This window comes from Hyaena hyaena, unplaced genomic scaffold (assembly GCF_003009895.1).
Source record: "Hyaena hyaena isolate Hyena2069 unplaced genomic scaffold, ASM300989v1 scaffold_147, whole genome shotgun sequence".
Taxonomy (NCBI): domain Eukaryota; kingdom Metazoa; phylum Chordata; class Mammalia; order Carnivora; family Hyaenidae; genus Hyaena; species Hyaena hyaena.
The window spans coordinates 1,698,261-1,713,442 of NW_024080779.1; the positions used below are offsets into that span (position 1 = coordinate 1,698,261).

General features: G+C 42.4%; 1 protein-coding gene across 3 annotated transcripts in view; it reads left to right on the forward strand.

Annotated features, from left to right (window-relative positions):
• The window catches only part of TENM1 (teneurin transmembrane protein 1), a 560,608-nt gene that overhangs the window by 473,296 nt on the left and 72,130 nt on the right, over positions 1-15,182 (forward strand). For all 3 annotated transcript variants that reach the window (XM_039238819.1, XM_039238821.1, XM_039238820.1), the window contains one exon: positions 10,250-10,404. In XM_039238819.1, the coding sequence (XP_039094750.1) occupies positions 10,250-10,404 (155 nt within the window). The remainder of the gene's footprint in view (positions 1-10,249; positions 10,405-15,182) is intronic.

Consider the following 15,182-nt stretch of genomic DNA (forward strand, 5'->3'; position numbering starts at 1 on the left):
ACAGCTCAGCTACTTACAAGGGCAACATAATGCTTTATGGACTTAAATCTTCTACTGCGTCTGTCCAACATGGAAAAGCCTAAAGTGTTGAAGCAGGGCCAATGTGGAAATGTCTGTCCATGATTCTAGGCTTAGAAAAAGTCACTTTCAGAAAGAATTATAGCAATGACTGAGCAATTGGGACACCACTTAGTAGCACTTCATCCTTTTCAAAGTGCTTTCATTTCATTGGCTCCTGTGAGCTTCACGCCATTTTACCCTGTATAGTAGGTAGGATATGGGTTAGGCCATCAAGACACTGAGCAGTCAAATGCCTTACTCAATGTCCTATGACTAAACTATAACAGAGGTGAACCCAGATCCCCTGATGTGTCCCCAGAGCCACTGATGTGTCCCCAGAGCCACTGTTCTCTATGCTTTTCCTTACATGGTCTATAGTGAAGGCAAAATTTTGAGGTATTTCTGTTTCCTTAGTAACTCTTGAGATGGTAAGACTGGAAGACATCACGAGATCATTACACAAAGCTGTTGACAGAGCAAAGTGGATTTGGGGGAGTCTGAGCTATTCATTGCACCTAGTTACATGGATCAAATTTATGTGCAGTTAATTTAATCCACTTGATCCATGGTTCTTATTCTATTTGTTCTTAGTTGCTAACCCACTTTCCCCCCGTATTCTAATCATCACTAATTGATAGGGGACTGTACTCCCCTTAAAGGTCTTTAGAGAGAAAAATTATCATTACCTCCTTTCTAAACTCACTGTTAGAGAAATTCATGTGCAGCTCTTGACCTCATGGCATGCTTTATTTGATTTTATTCGCATTTCAATGTACAGTCAGTTCCCAAGTTACGATTTTTTTTGACTTCACAATGGCACAGAAGCAATATGCATTCAGTAGAAACCGGACTTTGAATTTTGAGTTTTGATATATTTCTAGGCTATCAATATGCAGTACAATATTCTCATGATACTGGGCAAGCCGCACCTCCCAGCCCCATGATCACGAGCAAAACACAACCACTCTAGTTTTCTCTTTCCATACAGTATTTAATAAATTATATGAGATATTCAACACTTTATGATAAAATAGGCTTTGTTTTAGATGATTTTGCCCAACTGTAGGCTAACATAAGTATTCTGAGCACATCCAAGATAGGCTCTAGGTTAAGCTATGATGTTCAGTAGGTAAGGTGTATTAAATGATTTTAGACTTAATATTTTCAACTTACAATGAGTATATCAGGACATAACCCCATCATAAGTTGAGAAAAATCTGTAAATGTGTGACAATTAAGTCTATAATTCAGCAAGTTTTATTGAACATCTATGCCCGGGTCTGCCGGATTTGTCAAGATACAAAAGTAAAGCATAATAAAATCTGGTTTTGCCCTCAAGGAGTTATTTCCTGGTCAGAGCATGATTAGAGAATTCACATTTAAAAAAAAATAAAACAGGGGCACCTGGGTGGCTCAGTTGGTTGAATGTCCAACTCTTGATTTTGCCTCAGGTCCTGTGATCCCGGGGTGATGGGATCAAGCCCCAGTTGGGCTCTGAGTGTGCAGCCTGTTAAAGACTCTCTCTCCCTCCCTCCTTTCCTCTCTCTCTCCCCTCCCCCCTCCCCACCCCTCTATCCTGCTCACCCTCTCTCTAAAATAAAAAATAAAATAAAAAACTTCTGTAGGTTAGAAAACAGAGAAACCAGAATGAACTAGAGTTTGAAAGGAAGGCTTTCTGGAAGAGAAACGTCTTGTAGAAGCCTGGAAACATGAATAGGATTTAAGTCGGTAAATATAATAGGCCAAGTTAACAACTATATAAGAACTCAATCTCTCTCTCTCTCTCTCTCTCTCTCACACACACACACACACACACACAACAAGATAGTAGTTTTTTCTTGCTCACATCAGAGTCCAAATGGGTCTTCCTGGGAAGGTGGGAAAAATCTCTGCTTCAAGTGGTGACTTAAGGAACCAGACTCCTTCTATCTAGTAACTATCAATGCTTCTTGTATCTGACTAGCCTACGGGGGATGAGGGTGATCCATGGAGGAGCTAAACAGAGGTTTTGTTAGGGGCCACGCCTAGAAGTAGCATGCATCACTTCTGCCCACACCTAAGTACAGAGGAAGTTGGGAAATATAACCTAGCTCTATTCTCAGAAATAAAAATAGGATGACCTGAATACATAGCATTGTCTCTGCCATACTAAAGGAGGAGGGCTCTCTGAGGGAAGGATGAGGAAGAGGATGGTGGCAGAGCAAAAGCAAAGTTGAGTTCAGCTTTTCTGGTTTGATTTGACTAAATTTGATGAAAACAGAGAGACCAGAATGAACTAGATTTGTCACAAATTTTAAGCTTTGATCTTGGTGGGAACAAAAGAGGCTGCATTTCTAGCAAGCATTGTATCATCAGCCATCCAGGTTATTTCATTTTCCAGTGATGAGAATCACAATTACATTTGATTATCTTTGGTTTTACAGTGCTTCTCCCAGGCATAATTTTTAACAGAATTTATTTTCTTGAGCAGTTTTAGGTTCACAGAAAAACTGAGCAGAATCTTCATATATTGCAACTGCCCTGTACATAACTTTAATGGTAGATACATGTCCGTATACATTCATCCAGACCCATACAATGTCCAACACCAAGAGTGAGGTCCTTTGTAAACTGTGGACTTTGGGTGAGAATGACATGTCAGTGCAAGTTCATCAGTTGTAACAAATGCACCACTCTGGTGGGGGATGTTGATAGTAGAGGAGACTATGCTTCTCTGGGGGCAGAGGATATACGGGAAATCTCTGTAGCAAGACATAACTTTAAACAGCAGTGCTACACTGGTTTTTAGATTTACTCCAAGTTCATGGATCTTCTCTGCTCACAGCAGCCCCTTCTCTGACAATATATTCCTCCTGATTATCCTCTAACAAGCATCATAAATTGGCAACTTGAGGACGAATCCAGTTCAAAAATTTAATTAATTTGGCCCACACTCAAGTTATTTAAGAAAAAAAAGATCGAGTGCATTTAAGTGGCACGTGCTATCTCTTGAGTTAACCTCAGCTCTCCCTAGAACCTCCCCTGGCACTAACTTACAAATTGGTATCACCTGCCCAAGCTTTGACACCATAGGAGTTTGTGACCCTTATTTCTGGGGCCTCCTTTTAAAAAAAGAAATCTTTAATGTTTAGTTTTGAGAGGGGGGAGGGGCAGAGAGAGAGGGAGACACAGAATCCAAGGCAGGCTCCATGCTCTGAGCTGTCAGCACAGAGCCTGACACGGGTCTCGAACTCAGGGACAGCAAGATCATGACCTGAGCCGAAGATAGGTACTTAACCGACTGAGCCACCCAGGTGCCCTTGGACCTCCCTTTTATGTGGTAGGTCATAGGGCAATCATCAAGTTACCAAAATCCCCACCACATGGAAATTCTAAGTACTTTCTCAAAACTCACCAGCTTTGTGGGGATGAAGCCACAGAATTTCTTTGAAGGATAATCCTGAAGAAGTCCAAGAGATCTACAGGAATATAAAAATTCTTAACAATCTTTTGAGAGGGCTCATTAGTCACTTTGGCAGTTTACTAAAGCAATGGACCGTCTCCCCATGATAAAATCTCCCCACACACAAAACACTTTGCAGATTATTTCATGAAGTTCCTGAAACGAGTTTGTACACCACTCCTGTGGTAAAGTGATTGATAGCCCTATTTAGGCTACATGGGATGGGGATTAAGAGACTGGACATTGAGGGGCGCCTGGGTGGCTCATTTAGTCAAGCATCCGATTTTGACTCAGGTCGTGATCTCACCGTTCTGGGGTTCAAGCCGCCTGTCGGAATCCGTGCTGACAGCTCAGAGTCTGGAGCCTGCTTTGGATTCTGTGTCTCCCTCTCTCTGCCCCTCCTCCCACTCCCACTCTATCTCTCTATTTCAAAAATAAACATTAAAAAAAGAGAGAGAGAGTGGACATTGAACTCAGATGAGCTAAGTCTAGCATTTTCTAGGTAGGTAACCTGAATTAGTCATTCAGCCTCTGAACCTCTATCTCCTCATCTGAAAAATGACAGTAATACCTACTCCACAAAGCTGCTATGAGGATTAAATGAAAAAATGTCTGTAGAGAATCCAGCTCCATGCCTGAAATAGCCTTGTCATCCCAGCAAATGAAAATGGCTATTGTAGTTAGTGATATTAGTCAGCCTTCCTGGGTTTCAGGGGTGCTTGCCTGGATTTCACCCTGGGCCTATCAGGAACTCAACCTGATCATTCAGGTTTGGCTTACCTATCACTCTGAGACACCACTTGTGACCTTCATTTCGCCAGCCCATTCCCCGAGGTGGCTCCCATGGCATACTGGACATGCTCTAAACGAATGCTTATCTCAAGGCATTGTAATTGCCTGGTTCATCTCTGCCGCTAGCTTCTGAGCTCTGTTTTATACTACTCTGCTGCACTCCTAGTGCCTAGCACTGTACCTGACATATAATAGATACAAAATAAATCTAATGAATTAATAAATTAGGAGAAAGAGGTAAACTTTTAGAAAAGTACTGGCTGGTGGAGGTAGAAGAGCTCTTCATTCACTCGGCCTTGCCCTGAAGGTCAAAGCTCTGAGAGGACCAGAAGGAACCGAAGAGAAGACACATGCGAAAAACTGGCCTTTCTTTCAGCCAGCATTCTCGGTTAACTAGCGTAAGCATATCTCTGAAGCCCTTTAAAGTACCTTCTGAGTCATGAAAGAAAGGACATTCCAGTCAGTAGAATATTCATTTGAATGCTTATCATTTTTAATTTGTACTTAAATCCTTTGGAAATTGACCTTTACTGTATACAGTATACTGTAACTTTTTTTTTAAACAATATCGGATTGAATAAGTCGCACCATTCACTAGTCATGGAATATTACAATGGGTTTTTTAGACTCTCTTACTGAAGAAATCCTCTTCTCATTGTTAACCACACAGTGAAATCATCTCAAGTGGTCATTAAGCTCAGCTGCCTTCCAACCCTAGTGACACACAGATATTTGTAATACCTCCAAGTTCTAGAAGCTCCATTTAGGGGCCACCTAGCAAGAGAACTTAACAGGCTTACTGTGCAGAAGCAACTTGACCCTTTCTGATTCTAGCGGGTAATTAAGTGGACAGTAGTCAGATCAGTTGGAGAATGGACTTTTCTGCCTAGTGGAGAATATTCATGTAGACCAACATACGATACCAATGTTCAGAGAATTGAATTGCACATAAACAAAGCAAAATATTTTAATCTCTCTTTGATTTAAAGAGCACTTTATGATCAACAGCTAGTGTCAGTTAGACAATTCTGCCCTCTCAGTATTGGAGATTGAGCTGACACCAAATTACATTTAGGACATTTCCTGAAAGTTTATTTTAACCATTTATCTCTGTATCATAAAATTAAACAGCACATTGTGTCAGCGGGGAAAAAAAGCTAGTATTTCCATTTTCTGGCTGCTAGGGCTGTTGATGGAGAGAATTTTATGACTACGTTCCATAGCTCATATTCTGAAAGAAGGTTCATCTTTAATATAGAAATAATAAAAATGTAGGTGGCCTCAGCAGCTGTAATTTTTATAGAATAAATACAAAGATGCCTTCTGCCAATGTTTGAAATTGGCATTCTGCACGGCCAAATACTCTGATCTCCACTGTTACCTAATTTGGGATTTTAGCTGCTATTTCCAGGCTATTAACCTCCACATCTGGGCTCCCAGTGACCTCACATCAGGAAATCCCTGCTGTTTCAGTATTGAACAGCAGTGTCCTCTGCCCCAACAGGTGATACATTTATTAGCAACTATCCAGGCTGCCCCAGCTTTAGGCAATTGTCGTCTTAAGAATTATAGCATTTATTCATTGGAGGATAAGATGACAAGGGAAGAAGTCAAATAATTTCGCCTGTAATTTGCAGCTGTTTCATACAGAGCTATGCTTCACAGAGAAAGGAGCCTGCAGTTCAGATATTATATAATGTCCCCTACTTTGCATAAGACATTGTGAATAATTTTTTTTACAAGATGCACTTTATTTATGAGCAGGTCCCTCCATAGAAAGAGCTTGTTAGGGCTTAATGCTGATGAATGGAGACAGCACCATTCACACTTCCAGGTTATGGTCTGTCAGTGCTTTCATTATATGCACTAATTTACAAGGATTTATGTATTTTCTCACAAATGTAAAAATGTGCTCCAAGCTAAACACGCTGCCTGGGTGTCTGAGCCTGATGTTTTCCTTGCTGGAGGTGGGGTGGGGTGGGGACTCAAGCTATCTGCGGTATTCCTTTCACCCCCTCCCCTACCCACTGCTTCACCTTGTGGTAAGCTCAGAGATCTATATACTTTTGCTTGCTGTGGAAATGAATAGTGGTTACGATTTTAAACCCTGGAAGTCAGTAAGTGCATCAGCGGACGTGGCCGTTGGAACAGATTATGCCCACAACATTAGGTACCACATTTTGGAAATCTGGGTACAACAATACCAAAATATAAAAGTCAATTGAATCTGCAGATCTTGCTAGCCCCAGATGGCTTGATGTGCTCCGAAATCATTCACATCTCCATATCTGAAAATAAAGCTTAAAATATACTGGGCATGTGCCACCTTCTCCCACTCAGCCTAACAAACGGTAATAGATCATGCTGATGGCATCATCGACATCCCAGGGCTATAACAATACTCATTATGGGAGGGGAGACCACCCCCTTCCAAGTAATGGCAAAAATAATTCCTTTTCCTGCCTGGGATTTCCTATTTGGTTTTTAACCTCAGTGAAAATTAAATACCCCTTAAACCTCATCAGTGGAGAGTTTGTAAAACTAGTTGTTTGGGGAAATCTGTGTGTGTGTGTGTGTGTGTGTGTGTGTGTGTGTGTGTGTGTGTGTATGTGTTGGTTGGAGAAAGAAAATGAGAAGAAATGAAAATATGTACATACAAAATACTCCTCCATGCACTAGTAAAGCATCTATCACACAGCCCCTCAAAGACCTTCCTGCTATTTCTTTTTCAACTCCAAACATAAATATGACCCAATCAACGTTAATTAAAGAGTCTCACGATAACGGAGTCTTTTGGAATTTGGACCACGATAAAAGAAATTGCTACACAAATATATGAAAAAATATCCTACAAACTGTCAGCCAAATAAGCCCCGAAGGCCACTAGTGAGTATTTAATAAGCCTCATCTGTGGAATTCAGCTGACATGAACAGAGAGAGAGCGATTCCCTGTGTTTAGAAGTTAACAGAACTTAAAGGTGGAAAACCACATAAAGTCCACGATTACCCTCCCTGAACCAGCAAGAAGTCCACCCTGTGATGAGGGTGAGGAATGTAGTGGTCCCGGGAACAGAATTGCCCTCCCTGGTGTCCACATCAAGATGCAAGGACCTCCCCAAATATACTAGTTCCTGGAGGAATACATTTCTTTATACCTTTTATGAATCTGTTCCAACTTTCAAGCAATTAGAATCTCTAAATTTACCACCTCCTCGTTAGAGCAACACTTCCACGATATTCCTCTTAGTTCTGTGCACCCGGATTCTTTGTCCTTTGGCCTTCGCACAACTTGGCAGAGTGACATTCAGTACGTATCTGGTAAATAATTCATGATTTCAGACACTTCAGGCTCTCAGCCTTTCTCTCTCCAGACCTGAGTCGTGATCTTTCAGCCCATCTTCCTCTGACAACCAAATTTTAAAGTTCACACTCACTGATAATTTAACACAGAGTCAGAGAAGGTAGTCACAGGCCTGGCACCACAAGGCAGACCGAACACTAAGAATTCGAGATGCTGAGTTCGCCAAAACAAAAATAAAAAGCAGAGGTAGCCCTTGGTTCATCCTCAGTCCACATGTTCCGGAGATGAAAGAACTGTTGACTGCCATCATCCTTTGACCTGCTCAATCTTAAAAGTCTCTTTTAAAAACCTCCTTAAAGGTCCTTATGCATCTAAGATTGAAAAAGGGACTTACGGGCATGAAATTCCCCTTGTTTGGACACGCAGGTTTCCTTGGAGAACTCTCCAAAAACAGAGATAGATGACTTTAGAGGTATTCGGGGAGAGTGAAAATGAATCTGTAACTTTTATAGATGTTAAGGATTAATACTTCATGAGGAACATCAAGATTAATCAAAGTACACCACGAAGCCAAGTCTAACATTAACCTCCTGCCAACAAATTAGTTCATCTAAAAGCAGTTTATTAAGTTGGGCTTATAAACTGTCTTTAGGTGAGTTCACTCTTGGCCCAGAAGATGATTGGGTGTGTGAATATGTGTGTGCATGTGAACACACACTAGAAGGACATGCTTGTTATCACAGATGTTCCCAACTTTAATATGCGTTCTGTGTTTCACAAGGTCTGGAGAAAGGAGAGATCAGAAAAGACTAAATTGTAGACTAGTGTTAAAGTAATGCCATGTGGTTATTTTCAAGAGCACTGTCAAAAGCACCAAGGGAAGCGGGAACACCATATGTTCTTTATATATGTCTGACACTTTTTAAATGTATTATTTCATATGATATTTATAACAAGCTAGGCGAAGAGTAACCAGCTCATCCCAGTTTGGCCAGGACTGTCCCAGTTTTAGAACTGAACCCTGCCTCAATCCCAAACTAAGACAGTTGGTCACCTTTGCTTACGTAAGGCAGTAATCAATGTTCTGAGACCAATTTCCAGCATGGGGGTGGGGGGCCCACCAGCAAAGCAGTCCTCAAATACCAGCTGAGTGTCCTATAGTTTCACTTAATTCTGACACTATCTACCCGGAGAAACTCCATTCCCACAGGTGAGGGGCTCAGGCCCACAAAACTGCACCCACAGCATACACACCCTCTTCAGATGCCAATCAAACCTCCGGGTTGTCACCAGCTATAGATTGGAAGTTCCAATGGCTCCCTCCGTGGGTTCAATTAATGAGCTGGAGGGGCTCACAGAACTCAAAGAAACGTTTTACTTGGGATCACCGGTTTCTTATAAAAGGACATAACTCAGGAACAGCCAAGATGGAAGAGACACATAGGGCAACGTGTGAGAGAAAGGGTGTGGAGCCTCCATGCCGTCTCCAGGCACACCTCTCACCCCAAATCTCCATGTGTTCACCAACCTAGAAACTGTGTAAAGCCTCTCCTTTTGGGGCCTCTCCTTTAATAGAGGCCTTATTACATAGGTGTGGTTGACTGAATCATTGGCCATTGGGGACTGACCTCAATCTCCAGCTCCTCTCCCTCCCCAGAGGTCTGGGGGTGGGACTCAAAGTCCCAATCCTCTCTTCCTGGATGGCTGGTTCTCTTGGCAACCAACCCATCTTCAAGCAGTCCAAACATCCCCTCGTTAGCATAATAAAAGACACCTTTGTCTCTCTTGCCACTTTGGAAATTTTCAGTTTTAGCAGCTCTGTGTTAAAAACAGGGACGAAAGCCAAATATATATTTCTTATTACAAATCACAAAATCTCAGATTATCTTTTCCATATTTTACCAAAGAGGAAGCTAAAATTTGGAGAGACGAATGACAACCAAAGTCACGTAAGAGTTGGAAGTGACTAATTCAGTGTTAGAACCCCAGCCTCCTACCCACTATTATATATTTTCCTGGCTGTAATTAACACAATGTGTAAAAACTACCGTGAGAATTTTATTGGCTTTCATTTTTTCTAGAAGTTTGACCATTCCCTTTGTGACACCATAATTTCGCTCTCCAAACTCCTCTTAATAGATAATACAGAGAAAAAAGCAGTCCAGTTTATCAGAATTATTACAAACTCTCTGTGAGCTGAGCGTGAATTGATGAAAATAACTTTAATACCTTCCAAGTCACTTATTTCTAATGCAACCATGAAAAGAAGCAGCGGCGTATGCATCTGCACCCAAAAAGAAATGTAACATATGCTGTCTCCCGGGTCTCTTCCCATTTATCTTAAGTGGGATTTTTCTTTCTGTTTGTGGGGGTAAGCACATATTGGGGGGTGGAAATGTAAAACTACACAACACAAAATGATTAGACCTGGCTTTATTTCCCCCTGTTACGTTTTATCATTTCTTCTCAATACACAAAGAAGTGACTGTGTGTCCGAACAAACCTCTCCCATTACTGTCCTGTCTGTGCTGAGCAAAATTGAATCCATATGTCTTAAAAATGCCTTTCCGTTTTTCTGGCTTCTTTCAAAATACTGATCTTGGTGCAAATGTGGCCCACTAGACTACTAATGCTCATTTGCTCTTTCCCACCAGGCATCACAGTTGATAGGCATGGATTCATTTACTTTGTGGATGGGACCATGATTCGAAGAATTGATGATAATGCTGTGGTCACAACTGTAATCGGCTCAAACGGTCTGACTTCCACACAGCCGCTGAGCTGTGACTCGGGAATGGACATCACTCAGGTAGGCACCGCTGGTTTCCAAGCGCTATCGCCATTTGGCATCATGGAAATGGATAACAATTTTCTCATACAGAAATTAGGTAGAAAGGAGGCCTGGTGTATGTGTTATAACATCAGATAGGAGAAGTTTCTCTTTCTGCAAGTTACTTTTTTCCTCCTCAGAAAAACTCACTTGGGAGTACTGCTGGGTGGAATGTTGGCATAAGAATAAGAATAAAGGCTCTCAGATTTGAATCAGTTGGAGGGTAAAGGTCAGTCTTTTATTGAGTATTTTCCAAGTTCTATAATTTTATTATTTTTAAATAATACGGTAACTCACATTTGGAAAAGCACTGACTACTGAGGTCTGTAGAAATCTTTTGTAATGCGGGGCACCTGGATGGCTCAGTTGGTTGAGCATCCGACTTAGGCTCAGGTCATGATCTCATGATCTTGCGGTTTGTGGGTTTGAGCCCCGTGTCAGGCTCTGTGCTGACAGCTCAGAGCCTGGAGCCTGCTTCGGATTCTGTGTCTCCCTCTCTCTCCGCCCTCCCCTGCTCACGCCATCTCACTCTTTCAAAAATAAATACATTAAAAAATTTTTTTAATCTTTTGTAATGCATATATGAGCCTGACTTGTTATTCATGTGTATGTAAATAGCTGTACTTAGGGCATTTGAAAGTTTTAAATAGAGGCAACATTCCCTCTGAGATCTATTTTACATTTAATTAGGAAAGCTTTTTGTCAGAACAAAAGGGAAAATTCAGTGTACCTTCCATCTGAGTCAAAAATTCTGATTTTACCACAGTTGTACAAAATCAAGATTGGACATGTAGAGAGATTATAGAGCACAGTACCGGCATCCTCTGGGTGTCTTCCTCAGCCTGCACTGTGAGAGAAATAGACGAGACAGTTCTCAAAGGGACTTTTGAGCGCTAACAGTCCATGAACCTGTGACTGTGATGAAGTAGATTATTAATCTTTCCAAATGAATTAGAGTAGAAGTTGAGAGTTTTAGGATTGGCAAGTGAGTGTATCAGAGAGAGTGATTTTGACTGCAAACAATGAAACGTGTATCTAAAAATAGTTTAGGGGCACCTGGGTGGCTGTCGGTTAAGCGTCCCACTCTTGATCTCGCTTCCAGTCATGATCTCACGGTTCGTGGGTTCAAGCCCCACATTGGGCTCCGCCCTGATAGTGTGGAGTCTGCTTAGGATTCTCTCTCTCCCTCTCTCTCTGCCCCTCCCCCGTGTATGTGCACACTCTTCTCTCTCTGTCTCTCTGTCTCTCTCCCCCCACCCCCATCTGTCTCTCAAAGATAAATAAATGTAAGAAAATAAAAATAAAAATAGTTTTGGGTACCTGGGTGGTTCAGTCGATTGAGTGTCCGACTTCAGGTCAGGTCATGATCTCACAGTTCATGAGTTGGAACCCTGTGTCAGGCTCTCTGCCGTCAGCATGGAACCCACTTCAGATCCTCTGTCACCCTCTCTCTCTGCCCCTCCCCCAATCATTCCTTTGTTCTCTCTCAAAAACAAAAATAAGATAAACATTTTTTAAAAATCTCAAAAGATAATAATAGCTTACACTATAAGGTCTCATGAACTCACATAGTGAGATGATCAGAGGTAAGAAAGACGCCAGTAGATTTCCTTCTTGAGTCACACTGGCAAGAATCGAATCATGTGCCCTTGCCTCCACCAGTCACTGGCAAAGGGGAAATGGGATCTTAAAATGGATTCAGACCCTCTGGAATTGGGTCACTTCCCTAAGCATGTTGCTACCTAATTCTTAAATGAAAATCAGGCTTCTGTTGGCAAGGAATGAAGGGTCCCTGCTGGGCGGGTAACCAGTGATACCCTCCACGGCTAGGGCATCCTGTTGCTTTGCTCTTTGTACCACCTGGAACCTAGGATCACAAGGCAAATAAAGCGAACACATCGGCTGGAAACCTTGCTTTACTCATTAGCTCTGTTATCCCTTCCCATCTCCATCCTCCAAACATACACGTCTCTATAAAACACTAGAAAAGGGCCCATTTGGGGGGATTTCTTCTTCTCCATGAGCCCCTCCCTTACCTCTGAAAGGCAGAAAGTAATCAGATATGTCAACTACTAAAATATAATGGGCCTGGAAAGGCCTGGAAAACTGACCCCATGAATGAACCATTCTTTAGAGAGGCTTGAGTGAATCAGGCTATCAAGCGTAGAGCAACCTAACTTCCCATGATGCGAAACTCTGGGGAAGGCAAGGAAAAGGAGCATTATTTATGGCAGGAAGGAAGGGTGTGAATGTGTTTCTATGGAGGAGGGGGACGAAAGAGAGAAGATGCACGTATATGATTCACTTGTGGTATATTTTTAACTTAAAATAGGACACTCAGTATTGCAATCAGTCAAGTCTAAACAACTTATCTGTTTCTGTGTGGAAAAGTTATGCTCAAAAGAGAATGCTTTGCCTAAATAGAGCAAACATATGCTTCTCATCACCATGAGAAGGGTTCTTTTCCACGTGGCATTTGCTAGCCAGAATTGCCACAGTAAAAGCTACCTCATCCCTTTCAGGTTAGGATGTAGAGCACAGCCCAGTGAAGAGGAGCCCCGGTAACCAGGACACAGAATCACATTTCCCCTATGGCATTTCATTCCAAGCCTCAGTTTCCCTCATGCCCTCCCTTCCTTTTTCCTTACACAGCTTCAGCTGTAGAGGAACAGACGTTTTGGGGGATAGATGGGGAGCAGAATGGGGTGGGGTGGGAGGTGGGTATTAGAAATTAGCAAGGCTATGGGTCACCGGGGTGGCTCAGTTGGTTAAATGGCTGACTTCAACTCAGGTCATGATCTCATGGTTCATGGGTTCGAGCCTCACATCGGGCTCTGTGCTGACAGCTCAGAGCCAGGAGCCTGCTTCGGATTCTGTGTCTCCCTCTCTCTCTGCCCCTCCGCCACTCACACTCTGACTTTCTCTCTCTCTCTCTCTCTCTCAAAAATAAAAGTAAAACATTTTTTAAAATGTAGAAATTAGCAAGGCTGACTGGGAGAGAAAGCAGGCTTTGTGTCCAAATTTTTTGGCAGCTTTCTTTGCTGCTGTCCATTATTTCCTGTTCTGTGCTTAAAACGCCCTAAAGAGTAATTCACGTTTTTCCCCTTAGGCTGGCACAGAACAATGAGTCGATAATGATCTCTACCTCAGTGTCCAGATTAGGACCCTCCACCTTTACTAGGCGCCTGCTTCTCATGGTCCCAGTCCCTTAGTCTGGAGTCCTCTCTGCTGCTCCACATAGCACTCCCCACCCTCCTCACACCTCACCTCCTCCAGGGGACACTTCCCTAATGGTTATGATCCTCATTGTTGTCTCATCCTCTAACAAAACTTTAATATCACCATATTGAATGAGTTTACGTTTAATATGTAACTGTTCCCGGGGTGCCTGGACGGCTCAGTCAGTTGAGCATGCAACTCCGTTTCATATCCGGCTATGATCCCAGGGTCTTGGGATTGAGTCCTGCATCGGGCTCCATGCTGAGAGTGGAGCCCGCTTTGGCATTCAGTCTCTCTCCCTCTGCCCCTCCCTTGCTTACACGCACATAAGCTCACTCTCGCTCTCTCTCACTCCCACTCTCTCTCACTCTCTCTCACTCTCTCTCTCTCTCTTTCTCTCAAGTAAAATTGTTAAAAATATGTAATCTGTTCTCTTGTCAAACTGTATCCAACTAGTCTACCAAGGTAGACTGTATGTTCTTTGGGTATGCATAGTAAGTGCTCAGCAGACACAGTGTACCGATACATGTTACTGTGCAAAGTATGGTGCAAAGAGTATGGAAAAGTAGTGAGAAATAAATCTGGAAGTAAGTGGGGATGACAGGGTGAAGTGTTATCCAGTAGACAATGGGGAGCCGAGAATAACATTAAGCCGGGAAGTGCTTTCTAAAAAGATCACTCTAGGGGCACCTGGGTCAAGCATCTGATTTCAGCTCAGATCATGATCTCACAGTTCGTGAGTTCAAGCCCCGTGTCAGGCTCTGTGCTGACAGCTCGGAGCCTGAAGCCTGCTTCAGATTCTGTGTCTCCCATTCTCTCTGCCCCACCCCATTTGCACTCTGTCTCTTTCTGTCTCTCTCTCTCTCAAAAATAAACATGAAAAAAAATTTTTTTGAAGATCACTCTAGCTATTGCATAGAGAACTGAGTGGAAGGAAACAATGTTACAGACAAGGAGACCACATAAGAGACCGTTGAAGTAATATGGGTGTGATGGGGTCAAAAGATATATATATAAATGACTAGCACCTTGTCAAAAGACTTCTATACAAATTAAATTGCTTTCCAATGTTTTTTGGATGCGTAGATGATGTTTGTTTGGGTTACAACTCATGACACTGAACATGAAGATGCTCACTTTATGTGGGTTACACAGGCAAGCAGTGATGATGGTCAAGCCCAAAGGATCAGCATTAGGGGTTAAGAACTTAGAGAGGTTAGTGAAATATTGGTGCCAAATTCAAAGAATTTGTTGCCTGGACTTAATTGCAGAATTAAGGAAGTACAGGTATGATAGTACCATTCTCTGAGGTAAGGAATCCAGGAAGAAGAGAAGCAGGGTTGGGGGTGAGGGTTGAATGATGGGCTCAGTTCAGGACATGTTGACCTTGAGGTGCCAACGCAGGTAACTATATCTTGCAGGCAACTGGAAATAAGTCGAAAGCTCAAGGCCTGAAAAGGAAGTTAGATTTGGGATTATCAGTCCACACATAGGAACAGCAAATGGGACAATGGATGAGATCTTCCAGGGGGGTACAT